This window comes from Coloeus monedula (genome assembly GCF_965178545.1).
Source record: "Coloeus monedula genome assembly, chromosome: 3".
In the NCBI taxonomy this organism is placed as follows: Eukaryota; Metazoa; Chordata; class Aves; order Passeriformes; family Corvidae; genus Coloeus; species Coloeus monedula.
Genome location: NC_138783.1, coordinates 51,545,122 through 51,566,799, shown reverse-complemented (window position 1 = coordinate 51,566,799; position 21,678 = coordinate 51,545,122). Strand labels below are relative to the sequence as shown.

The 21,678-nt window shown below is 38.4% G+C and overlaps 1 protein-coding gene across 2 annotated transcripts in view; it reads left to right on the top strand.

Moving 5' to 3' along the window:
* Window positions 1-21,678, top strand: part of DCLK1 (doublecortin like kinase 1) — a gene marked incomplete at both ends in the record, with an annotated part of 229,957 nt that overhangs the window by 9,568 nt on the left and 198,711 nt on the right. For both annotated transcript variants that reach the window (XM_082279245.1, XM_082279246.1), the window contains one exon: window positions 299-645. In XM_082279245.1, coding sequence (XP_082135371.1) covers window positions 299-645 — 347 coding nt within the window. The remainder of the gene's footprint in view (window positions 1-298; window positions 646-21,678) is intronic.

The following is a 21,678-nucleotide window of genomic DNA, read 5'->3' as shown; positions in this document are numbered from 1 at the left end:
TGCAAATAGCGTTTTCTGATAAAAAACTGTTGCTTTCAAGGACTTTTGTAGCAATATTTCTTGAAGGGTTAGCTTAAGAGTGATCTTTAAAAGATCATTTTATAGCGAGTAGCATCTCATTTTATAGTGAGTAGCATCTGAGAAGGGAAGAGATCAATACTTTATGCCCTGTAGATCAAGAATGATAAGAATAATGTTTAATAATTGGAGAAAGATTTGATTTTGTATTTTCCTGCATTTTTCTTTTTTTTTCCCCTCTCCAATCTGACTTGCTGGACTTTTGCTTTTGTTTCCACAGGGGAAAGTTATGTATGTGGTTCCATAGAACCCTTCAAGAAACTGGAGTACACAAAGAATGTAAACCCAAACTGGTCAGTGAATGTTAAGACAACTTCTACTTCTCGTTCAGTGCCATCTCTTGCCACTGCTAAAGGAGGTACTCCAGATGCAAAAGAGAATAAGGATTTCATTAGGCCTAAACTGGTCACGATCATCAGGAGCGGAGTGAAGCCACGGAAAGCAGTCCGGATTCTGCTCAACAAGAAGACAGCACATTCGTTTGAACAGGTTCTTACTGATATAACTGATGCCATCAAGCTGGATTCAGGGGTGGTTAAACGCTTGTACACACTAGATGGAAAACAGGTAAGAATTTTCATGATGACATTCTCAGCATGAAGAAAATAAAATTTTCCAAAAGGAAAAGAATAGTACATTAACAGAAAAAAAAAATCCCACTTGCTGTAGAAGGTACAGCCAGGCCTTCTACTGCTTATAGTGTACTTAGGATCTGTTAACAGCTCAGGAACACCATGAAACATTGCTTGGCCTTGGTGATGGTCTTGCCATTTATGATAAATAATAGCTCTAAATCTGTTCAGTTTAAAGTGTGATGTGGTTTTGGCTCTGCACGCCGGAAATGTAGGATGAAGGATGTCACTTAAGAGAAGCTCATTCTGTTAACTTGTTTCAGCTTTTTCTTGCAGCAGTTTTATGAGTCATTGTACTTGGCTTTCCATAAACTGTAAGAACAAACAGTGAGGACGTGTTTCACCATGATAAATGCAGACCTACTGCTGTCCAGAGTGACTAAATGATGAATCTTACTGCACCTAAAGTGGACAATGAAGAAGGTGCAAGCTTAGAAAATGAATGAGCTTTTTTCCCTTTTGCAGAAAAACAGGTAGGATTATGTGTGGTGCTCACATTTATTGTGGAGTCTCTTGTAGGTTACATGTTATTACTTCTGTGAAATACCTTCAAGCAGCATCTCTTTTTTGCTGACTTATGAAATTGCAGCAGAGCGAGATTTTTGAGAGGCTTCTTATTGAACTTGGGGATAGAGGGACACGAAAAAATATATTACAGAATAATCCCACTTCTTTTTTGTCTTTCACTTTATTTGTAATTTGTCTATGGACATGTATTAATTATAGCAAAACTGGAGAAGCTCTTAACCTGGTGAAGGGCAAGGCTAATTTCAGCATGACCTGAATTGATTTAGAGCAATGGTGACTCTAGAGAAATAAGGCAGATATTTGCATTTACAGATGTAACTTATTAAACTGAAGAAGTCTCCCTGAGAAGCTGGAAGCTGCTAGAGACCGTGATATTTCTGCTGTAATATAGCTGTGCTTTACAGATTCTAGGTTCAATGATTCACAGATACACAGCAAACAGTGTTGCTTTTGGGAGATGCTGCCAAATGTGCCCAATACAGGTAAATAAATGTTCAGCAAGATCTGGTGATGTCCTAACATATCTGCAGTTACTGGGGCTGGTGTGCAGGCACAGTTCTGGAAACAGCTACAGCAGTACCCTCTGATCTCAGAGAGGGCTACTTAAAGGACAAGCTGCTTATTCAGAGCACTGGTTCAAATCACGGCCAAGTCTGGCTTGACCAGAAGTCCTTTCCATCTACTGTTTTGTATCAGTAACCTCTGACACCAGTTACACACAGCAGTACAGTTCTTGGTGACTGTGTACATGCCTGTAATGATCTCCTTACTGTGACTTTGTTGGGAACTTTGACCTGGAGCAAAATGTGGATGTGAAATTCTTTTTGTCTGCAACAAAGGTGAAGCATGTGTCAGGGGAAACTTTCAACTCCTGTCCTTCCTTACCTTGCCTCATGCTCCAGGGCGCACTAAGGCTAGTAAATTGGAGGAAGGTGTTGAAATTTTAAATCTGCAGAGGTCAGTGGTGGTCTCTGCTATGACATTGACAGAAGATTTTGAATGATTATTCTGGTTCCTGCAGACCTTCTCAGTAAAGAAGGGCTGCATATGCTTTGTATTGTATATGTAAATAAACTGGTGCTTTAGCTCTGAAGAAGTGCAGCCTGGAAGGATGCCACTGTTGTCTCCTGGATGATGTGCTCGCTTTTATCTTTTTGTATTTGAAACTCTCCTTTAATGATTGTGCTCGAAACAAACCAAAAAAACCCCTTTACACCTGTTTTTGAACTCTAACTCCTGATATTATCTAGTATTATCCTACTGCTGGGATGAAAGGGAAGACCAGCTTTTCTTGGCCCTTACGTTGGCATAGTTCAATTGAATCCTTTGTTAACTCATGGGCTTTGACTTGAGTGTAAATCAGTGGTACACCAGGGACACTTGTTACCTACCTTGTAGCCTGAAACCCTCATGTCCAGAAGTTCTCCCAAGAGACTGCCATCTCCACGCTCCTTCCCCTTTTGGATACAGGCATGAAATTGTGTAGCTTGCTAGGGGGGGTGTGTGTGTCCTGCAGGTGTAACAGAGACTTTGCTGTTGGCATGTACAAAGCAGCTTTGCTGGCAGAAAGGGAAATGAATGACTCCATGCTCAGCAGGAGCAGCCTGTTGCTCAGCCCTGAGTGGGGAAGTCATTGATTTCCTGTGCCGCTAGGCAATTGCTGCTCCATTTTTCTCTGCCAAAAGCCTGATCTCCCAGATGGCGTTGGGGACACAATGATAGATTTCTTTATTGCTAAATTCAAGCTGTGAATTATTACTAGGAGGAAATCCATGGTAAATCCACAATTTTTCCAGTACTATTTGTAGCTGGGAACTGCTACTGTGACTCCTGCTGGAGCTCTGAAGGTTCTGGAAAAGCCTGTGTTGAGGGGCTAAGTCTAACAAATCTATGATTAAATCTTTCATCGCTAACTTAAAAAGCAATAAAATCTTAAATTCTGAGTCAAAAAAAGTAATTTACTGTAAGGATAAGAGAATAAAGCTCTCCAGGGATCATTCTTTGGGAATATAACTTGGAGACAGGCCATTCTGTACTGTCATCTCTAAGTTATTTTATGAGGCCAACACTGGAATTGCCCTTCCATAGCAACAATTGACATGAGTCCCCTGTGTTGTTAGTGCAGTTGGACAGTGTGTACATATATTGTTGTTGGATACTATCATTAGATGCCTAAGGCTAATAAAAAGAAAGTAGCAGGAGTAGAGTCTTAGCTGGGCATCCAAGTAAGGTGGTTGTCCCATACTGACACTACACATGGAAAAACTGAGCTTAAATGCTCTTCCTCCAACAGCCTTGTTAGTTGTGATGTTTCAATTTGTATCTCTAAAATATGTCAATAAATATTCTGTTCAGATAAGAGGAATTTAAATGATGGCCTATAAAATTTGATGACAATGTAAAGAGCTTGTCTTGCTGAGAGAGGTAGTACTTAGACAATCAGAGTCTGAGGCAAGTTGTAATTGCTAGGAAGAAATCTCTCCTTTGACATCCAGTTGATTCTCCATCCCAAAAATTCCTTCTTGGTTTTGGAAAATTTAGCAATTTTTGATGCACATGATGCTATGTGAGTGTTTCTTAGAACTCCAGGGCTTGATTAAGTAGGTGTGTTGTAGTAGTCATTTCAACTTTTTAATTCTAGAATAGCAGAAGAAAGGGGTGTGGGGGAAAACCAAACCAAAAGAAAAAGAGCAAACTAAACTCACAAAAAACCACAAGAAAGCAATCCTCAAAAAAACCAAACCCCAACAAAATTAACCAATCTTGTCTCACTGGGTTAGTGGCCGTTCAGGGACTAAAACTTGATGTTTTCCAGTGTTGGGTGGGTATTGACTTTGGATTTCATGCATTACTTTAGTTTTGTTAAAAAAAAAAAGTGTTTCTCCTTACTACAAACAGGGTGACTAGTGGCTTATTTGCATTTCCTTATAGAACATACAAAGAATCTGTATTTTGACTTCAAGGTCTTGGAAGCTTTAGAATATCATTTAATTTGTGCTAAAAAGGGCACAATATACAACTGCAGTCTGACTGTAAAGCACATCAGTGGCCTGCATTTAGCATACTTCTGCAGTTAAATTATTAATGACTCCTCAGAGCTGGATAGGTTTCACACTGTGTCTGGAATAGTTTATGTATACTTTTATAGATATACTTAATTTCTACTGGTACAAGGGCCTTTGTACTCTAGAGAAAGAGATAGTCACTTCCCTGTACCACACTGATGCATTTGAAGATGGTGGGACTCTCAGAAGTGTTTAACAGTCTTATGTGCACAGCCCAAAATCAAAAGCTTTCCAGGGTGAGATCTTGAGGCATTTTCCTTGCCAGCTTTGCTATGTAAGGAAAATAAAAATAGAATGAGTAGGTGTAATGGCTGCCTGTAGGAATACAGATAATGAGGGCATGCTCCTACTATGAGCACTACTCAACTTTTTAGATTAACCTGATGTTTAAGTTCATGAAAAGATATTGTGAGTGTTGACCCTTTAATATTATTGTGTACTTGCACAGGGAGGAAACACTTTCTCATGACTGAAATGTGTCTTGCTTTACTGTAGCTGCAGTGTTCCAATTTGATTCCTAACCTTTCCTTAACAGAAGGTGGTATTTTCAGTTTGATGTGCGTAAAAAAATGGCCTTCTAAAAGGCAGTGTGTGGACACAATGCAGACATTGAGGACACAAGCTGTGTGTAGAGATAGAGCCCAGTTGCCTTGTTGCAAGCTATTTTCTGGTTTCTGTTTGCTTGGTGCACTTCTAGAATAACACCGATGACTAAAATGGGAGAAAACTAATCAAGGTCACATTTAACAGCAATACTGTGAAGCAGTGCCATTTTTAGAAGTGTTATGATGTGTATATTTGCGCAGGGTATTTACAGTTTGCATGTTTTGACAAAAAGTAAAGGTTGGAAAGCAGTGCATTGTTACCATGTACATCCTCCATTTGCTTTTGGCAGAGCAAACATCTGGTTTATAATAGGACCTACTTATTTGAACAGGTGGTTTGCTTAGCTTAACAAGATGCAATCATGCAAATTATTTTTTAGTTTATGGATTATGCTGTTGTTTTGACTCCAGACAGATAAATGGTCAGTGCCAGAGCTACTGGTCTAAAAGTTACTATCTTTTTGTTTTTTTTTTTTTTTCCTAATAAATATTTTATCACAAATCAAATTGCCTTTACAGGTATGAAATACAGTCACAGTTAAAGGCATACACCTTACACAAGTATGTGTGAGGCATAGGATGTCCCTCAATTACCTTGCTTTAAGCCATTAAAATAGCGATTAAAGAATCATGGCTGCAAAGAAAGGGAACATCACAGTGCTGGAAAGCTTAAAGCTTCTTCATTGAGTGTAATATGCTTTTGTTTCTTAGTGGAAACCTGCTATAAACTGGCTGTGTTACGATGCAAACAAACTCCCTCTCCTGTGGACTTCTCTTTTTGAAGACACATGATATCTTCGTTTTTAAAAAGGAATACTACTGTTCTAAGAAAATACTCTCTTAAGGCAGCAAAAGCACCTGTTTGCACCTACACCTAAAATGACCATGTATTTTTTTATGGTTTTGTTCTTAACAAGTGAAAAATATTCGATAATAACATCTGTATTCTACAGTAAATTCCTGGCCAAAGGTACTGTTTTGTAGGCTCTATTAAACATCTCAAATGTCTTTCTCTAGACCTGGATTGTCCTTGGTACAGAAACACCTATATAAATGAAGGTAGGTATCATTCACAGGACGGCATTCTCACCTCAGAGTTTGGGTAGTGTATATTGTACAACAATCTAGACAAAAGGAATGTTAACCAAAATAAAATTTATGTGCAGCGACTCGTTTTGTGTGTGCCCGTAGTTCTGATTCACATCAGCATTTGTAATCAATTCCACTCTTAATATAGAAGGTGTATTTAATTTTAAGGGTGGCTGGTTGTGCCTGTTCTTTTTATTTGTGAAGTTGTAGCTACAATCCACTCAAAATAGCACTTATTGTCCACATTTTTCATTTTGCAAAAACAGGAAAGATTTTAAGTTGTGTGCATCTTATCTTCTGTATCTCAGCAGAGCAACTTTATCTTCTCTCTTTTGTTGAAGGCCTTGGAGCTCCCTGCCAGCCACAGGCACATGGGTGATGTTGATTGACCAGAGCACCATGGTGAATTCTCTGTGAGGTGTTGCTGTGCAGAGCCTGACTAACTGTGAGAAAACATTAAGTAAAATGACTTCTGCTGCTCACATAAGCATTTTAACAGGGAAACAACAGCTGTTGAGGTTGTACCTTAATACTGGACTGACATCTGGGATCCTGAAATCTGTTGTGCTTACACTGTAGGAGCTGTTCTTTCCTAAAAGGCTTCTAATGTGAATGCTGGAAGGCCATACCCATCAGAAAATACCTGTGCTCCTTATATTAGCCATGAATTTTAGGCCTTGTCTGCACAGTGCTGACAGACCACCATGTTATATAGCTGTGAGAGACATTAAAAAAACCCCAAAGAGCACCTCTTCAGCTTGTAATGCACTTCACTTTCCCTCCTTCTTGCTTGCAGTATATTTAATCAAAATCTTTTTTTTTCCCTCTGGAAGATGTATCATTTCTGGCTCTTGTGTTTTGAAACTGATTTTGGGGAAGGATTAAAAAGATGAGGTTTTTTTCCTCAATACTGAGGAAAAGGCCCCTTCTTGAAGAGATGATAGTGTGAAAAACAAACAAAAAATCAATGAGTGAAAAAATGAGTGAAAATTGCCTGTCTCAGCAAGTTGTGATGGGCTCTGGATATCTTGGCAGATTCTTACAATTACTGTTGAGAAAAGTGGACTTCCACTACAAATTAGACTTTGAGAAAAGCATAAAAAACTGGTTTAAAATCATTTCTGCTAGGGTAGAAAATTTGCCGGCAATTGGTATTATCCTGGTGTTAGAGGTGAGGTCCTTGAACTCTTGTGCTTCTGTATAGGCTGTTTCATTGTCATGTTATGACATTGACTAACAATTTTAATTGTTACTCGAATAAAGTTCTCTGTGAAGGAGTGAACAGAAGCCCATTCCAGGCTGAAAGCAGTGTGTCCATTTATTTGTCTAGGGTCGGTTCTCATTAAGCTGAGACTGACAACTGTGTTGCTCCGTCTCCAAAAGCTTCTCACAATAGGAGTTTCCATGGCTGCCAACTGGCATCCCACAAGAACTGTAGACTGACTTTGAAAATTAAGAAGAGAAGGCGCCATCTTCTGCATCCTTTGGAGTGGCTTGTGTGCCGTGCAAAACGAGAGCTATTATTAGTTGAATGAGACTGAAAACTTGCATACCTGCTTCAGAATGTGTTAAATATCACATAAGTTGATCTTAGTGTCTTTAAAGATATTCGGATACTCTTTAGAGAGTTTATATACTGTCAGAAGCCCTTCTTAAGGAAGAGTAATTTCTAACTCTTCAAGGTGGAGCTTCGTATTGTGTAAGGAAGTGTTTCTCAGTGGAAAGGAGACGGTGTGGTCATTCAGAACTATCCATTTCTAGAATAAGCATCCTTTTTCTCTACATCTGGTCTTTGCTTTGTTGTTTAAATGTGCAGTGTAACCAAGAATAGCTTATTAGCCATTTAAGTTCTGATTTGTGTTTTACTGGCTATTAGGGAAGGAGGAGAAAAGCAAATGGAAACATCCTCAGCTGTATGATCTTGTTGGGGTGAGTTTGTGATTTTTTTTTTTTTTTTTTAATTGTTTCATGGAAGAGAATTTGGAAAAGTGCTTACAGATTTCTCTGATGATGCTGTATGACTGCTTTGTGGAGAAAGCCATGAGATTACTGGTGGTCATGGAGAAGAGTTTCCAGTGCTCAGTAAAACACAATCCTCAGGACCAAATAAGTTCTTTATGAACAGCTGAAACCTTTAACCTTTTTGTGATGCTTTCAAACAGTAGTCATCCTAAAATTTCTCTGTTCTGCTCCCCCTGCCTTATGGCTTTGTCTGAACCAAATGAGCTTGATGGTTTGAAGATTTTTACAAGGTATTGTCAAACTGTTGTGTTCACTGGGATGATTTTATTTGTACTCTCTGAAGCTGTTACTGTTAGTAATGCTTTTTTTTTGTTGGCAAAGTGTGTATTTCCTTCCTCTTAAGCGGTATGATGTAATAGTGCTGTAAAAAAGCATAATGGATGTTGGATTTGCTGGGTTGTTTCTGTTCCTTCTAAAACTAGTTGTTACAAGAGGATTAAGAATTTCTAGCCATTTAGGAGAATTTTAAGCATCATCTATGGAAAAAAACCCAACATTTTCCTCTCGCAGTTTTTTGTAGCACATGTTTCTTTCCTGAGAAATTAAATTATACTATTAATAGGAAAAATTCTACAATAAGCATTGTAGCTTATTAGAACTTAAATATTTCCTTTTTAATGTAAATATTTTTGTATATTCTGTCTTTGGATTGTTGGGCCTTGAATTCTTACATAAACACTTGGAAAACATTGGCAGTGCCTCTTCTGAAAAACATTGAATTAATAAACTAAAGGATAATAACTTAATCAAACCCAGGTTTGAACAGCTACCTGAGATTTAGTGCCTACATGTTTCTTTCCACTTAGTTTTCTATTCAATACCTTTTGTCAAGCTGTTGTGAAGAAGAAAATTCTTATATGAATGATGAATGCTGAGAGGGTAAACTGCATAAATATTCTGTCACTAGCTGTGTTCTTTTCTGAAAACTAATCTTTGCATTTATAGGAACCAAGGTCTTTCCAGCCCTTCAAAAGGCAATTGATACTGGCAGAATAATTCAAAAATTACTGACAGTGCAGGAAATGGTAGTGGCAGCCCAATTTTGTACCTTGTTTTTCTAATTAAGTTTTTATGAGACCAGTTTCTTTTCTGAAACTGCAGTAAACTGTGAAAACATCTTATGTTCAACACTTTGAGGCTTCTTAAGTCATGCACTTTGGTGTTGCTTGTGAGTGGCAAGAAACACAAATATTTTTGAATATTCAACCTATTTAGTCTGGAATTGTCTCTTGTGCTTCTTTTTCGGTAGAAAACAAGTCTAGGGCAATGACATACTTTTCAGGTGCTCATCAAGTTATTCAAGATGAATTCAGGTCTCTACCTCTCGGATTCTTTCTTAAATGTACCATGCTGTGTATAGGACTTGGAGATGCAGTTCAGTTTCTTAGCTGTGGCTTTTGGAAGCGAGACTGAGAAGATCTTCAGGGACAACAGTATTATGTAATATTAAATCAGTGATGTACCATGTATTCTGGCCCTCCCCCCCTCCATTTCTCTTTAAGATTGAAACTAATTTGTTCAGTCCTGGAGGAAGTATTGATTTAATCTCTTCTGAATCTATGTCCCCAGTACTGTGTGCCAGTTCATGGGGGCAGACTGTCCAGACTCAATCAGATTTAGAAGCTAATACAATTACCAATAGGGGAAAATATTTCCATTCTACTGAATGAAGGCAGCAGTGCTCTGAAAATGGCTTAGATTTTTAGAAGTAAATCAAACTCTTTTGAGACTCTTTTCCTCATGTCACTGATTAATGGTACACAAGGTGTGTATCACATAGCTTGTTCTTAAATTTTAATAAGTACTTTCTCTTACATTTTTACCCCAAAAAACTTCTGAAGTAGGTCACAAGCAGGTGCTTTTGCTTGGGAAAGCTGCTGGGGAGGGAATCAAGCTTCTTCCATAGGTTTGAATCCTTGAAGTCATAGACTGAAGAGCAAAGAAGTCTTTGGGGACTTGAGGACAGGACACAGTGCTTTACTCATAGATAAAAATGAGCACGAATGGTGTGAAATTATCAGAGATGAGTAACTTCAGAAAGTAAGGCAGTACACTCCCACTGGAAGGAGTTATATAGGGTTTTGAATTCAGCTGGATGATACTGAAAATAAAACTCATGTTAAGTAGTTAAGACTGATTGCCTCTCCCAAATCAGTTGTTCTAGTGGATTTGCTTTTCCATTAGATGTTGAATCTCAGAAACTGCTTTTAAATAAAACTCCTCTGAGCTTTAATAGCTTAAAATTGTAAGAGACATTTACTCATCAAGTGAATAGAGTGAAATCTCAGTTTGAACTGCTTTTAATTGTCTTTTTGGTTTGGTATAAGCAATGATGTTTTCAACGCTGCCGGGCAATAGGGGACAACTGGGGGCATCTTGTGGAATAGCCAGGGTAGAATGCCTTTGATTGAAAGGAAGGCAAGACAGCCTTTGCCTAAAATGGATATGCTGACTTTTAAAATAGAAGAGTGTTTGCTGTTTAAAATATCTTCACCTGCCTTCCCTTGCAGACAGGTTGTATGTCTGTTTTGCATTAATTTGAATTGCAAACTGAAGCTGCTGCTATATACCATGCATCTAGAAGCTAAACCTTAGCTCTTCCTTTATTCTAGTTGTCCTTGAAATATCCTGCTGTCTCATGTTCCCTTTCTTGATTTCTTACACACCTCTGAATCATTTGTCTATTTCTGAAGGTTTTCTAAGAGTCTACTTAATTTTCTTTGATTTTTTTAAACTTTTCTTTTCTTGTGTCTTTCAGTACTATCTCCCTTCTTGATTTCTAGTCACAACTCCCATTTCTTTAAAATCTAGCAAATTCTGAAAAATTCTGTGGAGTTTTTTCTGTGTGAAATGGTTTCCTGAGCACATCTCAGTCCTATAGTCCAGCTCTTTTGTTCTGTTAGTATATCTTGTATGCTTATAACCAAGATTTCTTTAACCTTCTGCTGTTTCCCATGTATGAAATCTGTGTTTGCATTTACACCCACACAAAATCTGAGTTAAAGCTAATGCAGTTTATGGAGTGTTTAAGTGGCATACTTGCGTGCTCCTTGGTGAGGAAATAACTTTGAGAGGGAGGTGCGTGTGTTGTGGGAATGGTCCTGGCACACTGAGCACTGATAATGAGAAACCCTGTGTTCACACGAGAATTAACTCATGCATGCTACAATTCTTTCTTGCTGATAAAGAATAGAAAGCTTAAAAAGCTAAAAATTCACCATCATGAAAAAAGTCCATATATGGCCTTGTTGATTCTGATACAGGGTTGGGGTTTTTTTCCATCCACTTTTTGCTATAGCTACATAGGCATGTATAGGATCAGTGCCCCTGTGTGGGCATGATGGTACTAGTGGTTTACACTGTGCAGTTGGGTTTAGGGGAGAGCACCTGGAATACAAAAGGATATTTCTGTTATCTCCTGTCATCTGAGTAGCTCATATTGGTGTCTGAAATGCTTTTGTACTTCCTTTATTCTTGCTACATAAAAATACCTCCTGAGCCCCAGCACCTTCGCTGTTCTGTACATTTGTGAAAAAGGCTGCCTGTAGGTCTTAGAGGGAAAAAAAATTAACATTTGGATGTTTCAGTTCCTAAACCAGAACACATCTGTTCTGGGGCAGATTGAGGAGCATTGTGAATACTCTGGAGTAATCTGTTTAAATGGAGTGTGATCTTGATGAATTAGGAACATAAACTGCAATCAGTGTAAAATTTAATAAAGCAAATATGAAGCAGTTAATGTAGGAAAGAATAATCAAGTGGCCTGTCGGAGCTAGAGGAACAGAAGCCAGGTGAGAGAGCAGTAAGCATGATGTGAAGATTTTTAACCCAAGGACTGTTGAACATTACATTGCTATGAGATGGTGGGAGAACAGGCATGTAGAAGTGTTTAGTGGTTGTGCAGTTGATTAGCATCCTTGTGAATGCAGTTGTTCACATCTGCTTTTTTCCATCAGGGATAGGCAAACTAAAATTTCTGTACCTCATGTAAAGATAATTGGACTAATATTAGCATTGATTGGCCATCAGTACTGTGAGCAAAGGTTGAGAGAGACATAGTATCTTAAGGGATGAAATAAGAAGAGCAGGGCTATTCTAACTGGCCAAGGACCAGGAACGTTAATACTTGAACTTTGGTTTTGGTTGAACTTCGTAGCAAATAAACTTGAGATAACATTCAATATCTGTAGTCTGGATATGCCAGACAACTAGGTAAAGTTTCTCTGGGGCTCTGTTTCTATAATGGAAGACTGAAATAAAACCTTTTATAATCATGTATAGGTATTCCAGTAGTCAGCGTGTGATATTTTGAGGTAAAGTATTTGTCAGAATGAATACATTTACTCAAAAACTTTTGTTCTTGATAAAGAGTGATTCCGTTGAATTTCTTTTTAATCAGACAATTTCATGAAGACACAAGCAAGAAATAATACTATGAAAGCTAAAATCAGTTTTAAAACATTTATGGAATTTTAAATGTGGGACCAAAAGAGCAAATTGGTCAAGATTATAGATCTTTATAGATTAATTATATAGATTAATGTTATAGATTAATGGTATTTGTAGGAATGTCACCTTGCTAAAAAATGCTTTCAAACAAAATTATATTGCAGCTTGATTTAAATCTCATTTAAGCAGCAGTATTTAAATGAGGTGGCCTGGTATTGAGCCTGCTGTGCTTCATCCTTTGGTTGTTTGTGGGGGGAGGGAGGTGATGAGAACGAAAGGATGAGACTTTCCTTTCTCTGGCAAGTCTTCAATGACACTGTAGGAGGAGTGGCTTTTAAATGTGGCATCCCTGTAAAAAACTAACCTTTCCATCTGCAGATGGAGGAGGGCTGTCCTAGAAAAGAAAAATCAAGCTCTGGCTTCTCTTGTGCTGAGTCCAACTGAATGCCAGTCATTTTTCACAGCATGCAGTAGGAACTGTTCTCTTAAATGTTACAGGAGGAGGAGGAGGAGAGGAACAACTGAATGTCACTTTGTACCTCTGTAGGAAGAGGAAAGCTTTAACAGTGCTGCTTCACTTATAGGCAAATAATTAGAAGGATCACTGAAATTAGAGGCATGTGCTCTAAAAAAATGGCTGATACTTGAGGGTCCTCACCACTGCTCCCAGTTCCTCCCTTGGCTAGGAGAGGCTCTCCCTTGGCTTCAGTTTCAAGCTGCAGCATCTTCTCCTGCTACAGCATTGAAACAGGAACATTATGATTATTATGTACTCGTCAAGCTTACCTTTTTTTTTTTAAATCTTTTTTTTCATTTTTTTTTTTTAAGCAGTCTGTCATGACTTCTGAAATCCTGAAGTGACAGGCAGCTTTACAGCTCTAAATTTTCTCCCCTAGAATAACCTAGGTGTAGTGTGTGGGAAGGTTTTATACCCCAAATCAATGGTAGTCTGTCTGTACAGTAAGTGTTTCTGTTCTTTGGGAACAAAGCCTCACTAAAAATGTGTACCAACTTGCCTTGGCTTTATTCTGTATTATTTTAGATTACTCCCTGGAAATACGCCTTTAAACTTAGTACCAAAAACACTTCCAAGACAAGGAAAGGTATCAAGTAGTTTTCAGCTTGTCAAGTAGAGCTGGAACTGTTTTTCAAGGTGCATTCAGGGTGTGTGCTGCATTAGAAAGAACAAAGATTCTGCTTCTCCACCTTTGCAGTCCTAATCAGTGTTAGGCAGAAAATGATAGATAACAGATGAATGGGATGCTTATGCAAAATAAGAACAAGATATTTTACCTTCAGCAAGGTGTACATAATTCCTTTCTAAATTAGTATTTAATCTCAATCACTTAGAAATAGGGATGTAGAGAAAGGTATACGGATTACTAAATAGTGGACATGAAGTTGAGCATGAGACTAGATAATTGCCCTCTGTGAGGGTAGATAATAGACAGAAATTGAGAAGACAATATAAAGTTGTTGTGGATGATGCTAGGAGACTGCAACAGTGAAGCTACATACAGCACAGAGGAGCAGTAAGGAGTGAAAAGATTGTAGGAAGCAGCACAGGGCTACTGAAGAGACATGAAAAGATGACTCGCCTTTTACACAGGAATTTCTGTTAAATGTAGGTCAGGAAATGAAATGAATTTACAATTCTGTGAGACTCACAGGAGCCCTGGGAGTAGAAGAGTTATTGGTAGTCACTGCAGGAGGAGAAGTAGCTGGCAAATCCCAAGTAATGCATCCCATAGTAGGAAGAGAGGAAAGACTCTAGACCCTAGAAGGGTATATGCTCCTCCGTTTCCAAAAACATAACAAGTAATTTAGAGAGTCATCTGCCATTAACATGAGCTGTGATATATCCAAGTATTTATGACATATCACAAGTGACTTTGGCAAAGATGTTGTTGAAGCTAAGTAAGGGCTTTTTGAATAAAAAATTTAGCAGACAAAAGGCTTAGTAGCCCATCTTTTGTTTTGTCTTGTTAGTGGAGCCATAATTTGAGGAGTTCTTCCCTTTAGGCAGCTATGTTCTGCATGAATTTAAAATATTCTGTAGGCTTCATGTTCTCAGACTTCCTTTCTTAGAGAAGACATAAGTGCTGTGAATAATTCCATTCTGAGTCAACTGGCTAATGCTAACAAGTGTCAGGTATTGTGACACATCCTGCAGCAGAATAGTCAACTAAATTAACCAGGGGTTTTTTTTGTTAGTACTCTCATTCATAAAATTTTTGTGAAAACTTTCTTCAGACATCATCCACTCCTCTAAATTGTCATATAGAGGAGAAGAAAGACCTTCAGCTAGTTACCAACACTGCAAAACAGTTGAGCAAACTGTACTCTTCCTAGTTTTCTCCCTTCCTATAAGGGAAGATGTTATCCTACCGGGAAAGGGGCAGGGAAGCAAAGAAAAGGTTGGCTTGGGGTTTTTCTTTCCTTCCCCCAATAAATGTAATTTCCTGAACAAGGATACAATTGTTCTCTCCAAAAAGAGATTTTTAAAATTTTTTTACAGGCCTTATGTAGTTCAGGTTTCATTTTTTTGAGATGCCTGTATCAATTTCTGCTACTCAGCAATTTGCCCATGTGGGAAGGGCAGGTTGGAGCTCTTTTGTGTGCTTATGTACACATACACCCACAATCCAACATGCACATTGGTTCTCTCGAGAACAAATAGGGAGGTAGAGTTTTCTCTGAACTTTTTTTTGTTTGTTTCTTCCAGTTGTTGTTGTCTGTGAAAAAAACCCTGTGCTATCCCAGTTACTTATTTCATGTGAATTTTCTTTCTCCATCTTCTCCCTGCACCTTGTTATTATGGCTGAGATTTCCCTCAGAGTTGTGAAGTTTGGTTCATTTGGGAACTAGTACTGAGCAAAGCCCATCTGGACTAGTCCTTTTACTGTGACAGATGTCTTTATAAGGAAATAGTTTCATATATGGCATAGCATGTACAGATGTCTTTGGAGAGGAAAAGGTTATTGGTAAGTTTGGGTTGGTTCTTCCCTGATCGTGCTCTGTCACTTATAAAAGCAAACAGTCTGCTACTTGCTTAAAATATTTGTTAAAATCTTTTTGGGCTGTGGAAAAAATTGTCCACAACACACTCACTATTTTACGTTGCTGCTGATCTCTAGAGATATAGAAGTGTGTTGCTCTCATATGAAAGTATGAAAGTCCTCATTTTCAGAGAGACTGGGCTAATGTTTGTAACTACTTATAGAATCATAGAATTATTTAGGTTGGAAAAGCCTTTTAAGATCACTGAGTGCAACAATTAACCCAGCACTGCCAGGTCCACCACTTAACCAATGTCCCTGACTCTTTTAAACACATCCAGGGATGGTGATTCCACCAGCCTATTCCAATGCTTGACAACCCTTTCTGTGAAGTAATAGAAACTTCTAATAGAAACACTTTAGGACACAGACTGTAAAATGTGAAGAATGTATGCTGCCCACATTCTTTGGTCCTTTGCTAAGATGGCAGTGCCTCTGACTGTTCTAAGGCATCAGAATAGACAAGCAGTTGAAGCATAAAGCCACTCCTGAGACTTGTGAGAAACTCATCCAGCTGTCTTACATTTCTGTCAAGAGAATTTGGTCTGTTCAGTGTCCAGTTAAAAGAACTCAAATTCTTTGTCTTGTTTGATATTTCTGGGTTTCTCTAAGGATTGTTCAAAAGTTATGGTAGCTCTGTTGGAGCACTGTAGCAATAATTGGTACAGCAACCCTTCAAGCTGTAAAATTTAAATTTTGTCCTCTACTTACTTCTAACCCTCTGGAGAAGCTGTATGTAGTAGTGCTTTTCAGGTTCTTAGGGGGAGCCTGTCTATGTTGGGAAATAGGCTGTTGGTGTGTAAGATCACATTCTAGAGAAACATCTTCCAAGACCTCATAGCTCAAAAATTATTTCACTATTCCATGAAAATTAATGGAATCTCTGCAGAATTTCTCTGTTTACATAATAGTTAAGGTGTTGAACTAAGGGAACTCAGGGACTTGTGTAGTTGGGGTGGCGGGGTTTTTTTTCTGCTTATAATTTGCAATAACTGATTGATGTGCAGCATTTCTCCAGAGCAGCTGCTTTCTTTTAGCTCCACTGGGTTTTACACACCTGACAATCTTGTTGATAATCACCACTGATAACACTAACTTTCACAGTTCATTGAATAGCTGAGCATGAGTGCAGTTGTGTGACTGACTTTTGATTTGCGGAAAGCATTAAGAGGATGCATTTTCTTTTAAACTGCTGATGTTCTGGTCTAATTTTCCCATGGAAACAGGCTATGGACTACTTATTTAAGTCCCCTCCTATTGTGTTCTCTACCTGTGGGTCTGCTTAAGTCAAACTTGAAAGAGCAATAGAGATTTTCAAGCAGTTCCGATCACTTTGAGGAATTTTATGGCTGAGTAAAATAAACTTGGGTTGATGCCCTCAGTGCTGCAAGTGGACTTTTCCCCTTGAGGAGGTGAGGCAGCCAGGACTCCTGTCACTGATGCTGTAGTCAGTAGTTTGGCAGTAGTCAGATGGTCAGTAAACAGATAGTTGCTACCTCACCTGAGCTCCGTGGAGATGTCACCGTGAATTGGAGAGGGCTGAAGTTACCATGGCAGGAGGAGCACCCATCCTGTGCCTGTTGGTGGGAACCTGCTATCAGTGAGTTCCTGTCTCTGAGCAAATGTATGCAGTCTCTCTTCATCTCTTTCTCTGGAATATATCATTCTGGGGAGTTAAGCGGCTTGGCTAGGCGGCTGAACGAGCTAGTTTTCTCTTTGAAGAGAGAACTTATTGTCATATTGGTTTCCTTTCCTGGGAAGTGCAGCATGTGGTTGGGTTTTCCCCACCATGTTCACTACTAAAAATGTATGCCTTGAGCATGCTCTCCACATGTGCACATACACAAAATGTAACTGTAGTTAGAATGCATTCAGGAGAAGGCCGTCTTTGGCATCTAGTTACTAAAGAAGAGAAAGTATTCTCTACTAATAAATATTTACAAGTGAATAAGAAACTCAAACATATATTTCTTAGCTCAAGTGAGCTATGATGTATGCCATTGTCCTGCCTTTTCACTGTGTTAACACTTGTTTTATCCAGCTTGCAGATATTCTGGGCACATTCCTCAACAGTTGTTCTGTGCCATTTTCCCCTCAGCCTCCCTCTTCCCTGAAAGAGAAAACACTGGCTGAAATGGAAAGCATTCCTCTTCAACTGCAGTATAAATCTTCAGGTGTATTTGCCAGCTTTTGAGCCAAAGGGAGAAAGGGGCTACTGGCTGCTGATGCAGTGAAACATTAGTTCTTTTCAAGTCCAGTTTTACAGAAATAATGAAAATTGCAACCAGTAGTTTAGCATTTTCATTTCTGGTTCTTTTAATGGTGGGAATGCTGTAGGAAGTAATATGGAATATACCCACCCTATTTAGGGTTGCCTTTATAGTTGCTTTGTTTCAGAGTTTTTATAAATTAGTCTCTCCAGTTTCCGTGGCAACTCAGTTGTCTGCATTGGTTGCCAAGAAACAGCTTCTGCTGCACAAAGGGCAGGGACACTGCTATGGAGTGATTTCATTCTTGGCACTAATAGGCAGTGGAAGTGAAAGCTTGATATTCCATGGAGTATGGCCTCCATATTGACTGTTAGAAGTTTATTTTTTAGAAGTGTAATTGAGGTGTTTGTTTCTTTATTGTATTTAAGCCATCACAAACCTCCTGTTATACATAGCTACAGAAATCTTGTGGAAAGACCTAATAGTTACACAGACATAAAGCACTGGAAAATGCATGTTTTGAGAACAGTTTAACCAGCCATATGGTAAATCATTTGATTCTCTGGTTAAAAAGTTGATTGTTTTTACAATAAATCCCAGTTCTGTGGCTTGTAGTTGGCAATTAAATATTCTCCTTCTACATATCCCAGCAAGGACAGGATTAAAAGTGAGCACTATTAGAATAACTCTTGGACACATGGCTCCCTGGGCCCTCTGGAGCTCTAAGGATTTTTTCCTTATTTGACCTCTGGTAGAACTACAGTCTGGATTCCCATCTGATCTTTCTTTTAAGAAGCACAAACTGACACCTGTCATCAGTTCTCTAAAATGAATGCAGACAGAGGGATCATATTGTGAGTCATGATTCTGCATTAGTGTAAAATTTTATTTTTGAGGCTGCCTTCCAGCCGTCAGTTTTATGGCTGTGATTTTCTGAGTACATGGTCTCAAAGTAACTAAAGAATTCATTTAGAATTTGTTAAAAAATAATACAAATATTTGCAAATGAGAATATTCATTTGCCTTTTAGTTTTGTAAGCCGTAATCAGGATAAAATATTGTACATCACACATTTACATACTCATAAATCCTGTTCTGTGAAAGAGTGAGAGGATTGCACGCTTCCTTAGAGACTGGTGCAGATACAGAAATAGGGTCTTTTGATCTTGGTGTAGAATCCACAACTCAGATCTAGTCTGCCTCCTCTCACTGATTATCTAATGAGAAGGGCCATTACTGTAGAGTGTCACATGAGTGCTACTCTTTGCTGGGGTTTGAGTCAATCACTATTTGGAATAGCTGCAAGGAGATGGAGTTGAGTAGTATAATACAAAGTAGTTTGTTATATGCAGAAATGTAGATACTCTTGTGGAGGAGAAAACCTGTTGCATAGCATTGTCTGTCCACAGGTGTTTAAGAAAGGAGGCCAAGAACAGTTGTTTTCCTTTTTAGCTAAAATGCCAGGAGGAATCTGGAATTTCAAGGCAGCTTACAAAGTACAAGGAAAACCTGAGCAGTTAGAAATTTGATAGCATCTCTGGTTCTATGGCTTAGGCTAAAGGCAACATTACCTGTAGCCACTTGGCTTTCCCAAGTACTGAGCAAAGTACAGCCTCTTAAGGTAAGTGTTACCAAAAAGCACCATAATTAATTTCTAGTTTTTGGACACTTTAAAAAGCCCTTTGCCACACAATACTAGCCCTCCTTATGTTAACTGGCATGCCTGCAGGCTAACTCTCAGGAGTTCCTCTGGACTTAATTTAGCTTAGTTTAGAAATGCTTTGACTTTTGAAAAACTGGAGTTAAGTCTCTCAAGCCAAGTTGGTGCCTCTGCATGGTCCTCTCAGCTTGATGGATTACTAAGTGAAGTGCAGTTTTATCTCTGACTTCTGTTATCACCGTTATTACTGATTTTTAATTTTTTTTCGTTTCTAATATAAGTGCAGAAGTGCTCAAACCTTTCCTGCGCTGTTGTAATAAAAATAATCTGTTGTTTCATAGTGAGGATGTTTGTCAGGTAAGTTATAGAGCAGTGAGATAAAACTACTGGAAATCAGAGTGAGCAATAACTTGACAAATTAATAATCTGTTTGAAAAGCTACATACCAGATTTCAAGTATGGCATTACACCTTAAGCAAACCAACTATATTTTGCAAGTTAGCAATAAAGCAATGAATCTGATGGTGGTATTTCATAAGGCAAAACACAGCCCTCAGCCACCTTTTGCTCCTAGTTTGCTGTAATCTGAAAGCTTTGAATTTGAAGAAGGATACACTAGAAAATAAAGGAGGACGTTGCCTATCTTTTTATGAATGCCATAAATAGCAGCCTGTTCTTTGTACTTGCTCTCTCTTTCAGATACTTAATTTCATGATACAAGCCCTACAATGTTCTTTAAAAACCATTTGGGTATTATTAAGTGGGGAACATTAAATTCTCTTTCTGCATAATGTACTTACAATAATTTGCAGTTGCCCAAATAGCTTTACAAGTCACTTGAGGCATGATTTACCTAAAATTTATATAAATCAATTAGATACTAAAACATACTTAATGTAAAAGTTATAGCATGGACTAATGAAATCCAGGCAGCAGGATTAAGTTTTTGACCTGAACTTGTCCTTTTGAACCAGCTGCAGGGCATCGCTCGAGCTGTAGACTTAGGGAAATGCTCTGATGTTGTAATCTCCAGCCAGACAGGTTGATTGAAGAGTCAGTGATCACTGTTTAAATATTTATTAAATAAGGATGTTTGTTTTAAATACGATTTACAAGAGAGAAAATGACATTGCAATACAGTTCAGTGCTAGTTTTTGAATTATTATTAGATCTTTATGTAAACAAGATCAGTCATGCAGATTGAACCTGGCTGAACTCTAGATATTTTTCCTTCCTCCTCTTACATAACAATCTGTAAAATCCTGATTTGATACAACAAATCCACATGAATGTTTTATGTAAAATATGTCCTATATTCCATCTCTTTTTATTGCCTACCCTGCCAAAACCAATCAAACTACTGGATACACACATGAATATCAATTTCTAAAGAAGTCCTTTTTTATGCTAGCTCTGTAATGGCCCAAATGAATTTATTCCAGAAAAGGGCTCGAATGGGTAAAAAAATGCCCAGGTTGGTGTTGTTTACATGAGATAAGGTCTCTCTGTAACTTCCTGATGTTGTCTGGTATGCTTGCATTGGCAGGATGTGCCTTCCAGCCTGGCTGTGGCTCTGCAGCTTTAGGCACAAAAGGTGCATCAGTGAGCCCTATTCCGACTGCTCCTCCCAGCTTTTGGTGCCATCAGAGTGTTCCTGTTCTGTCTAGAGCTGGAGAGTGTCTCTGTTCAATAGTCCAGTTTTCTCATAATTCAGTCTCATAGAAAGGAGCTGAATGATGGCTTTAAGGTGTTTGTGCTACCTAATGAAGCTTACAGTCATTCTAGTCTGAGGTAAGGACCAGTCTCTTTTTACACTGCCTCCAAAGTATCTGGAGAGAAAAAGACACACTGAATTCAACTGTGATTATTTTCACAGCACATCTTAAAATTCAAAAAACTGAAGCTTAGCTGCAGTCTGTGCCATGTGTTGGAGCTGAGCTGAGAGAAAATTCTGTAAGCATACTAATATTGCCTTAAGAAAAGCATTCATCTGACCAAATAAATAACTTTCTAGAAATCTCTTTGGGTAGATTTCCCTGTAAGGGTAATTCAGAAGAGTGTTATCACAGAATTGAGACTCTTCTGAAATACCAATAAAAATCAGCAGGTGACTGGAATTTCATTTAGTAAGTTGTCAGTACTTGCTGTCTAGAGATCTAAATAATGTGCCATTAAAAGAAAGTTACTCTCATACAGTATTGCTGTTGATTTAATAGACATTGACATCAGCTGTGTCATATGGCAGAGTCTATACACTTAACAGGTGGTTGACCCTTTTTAG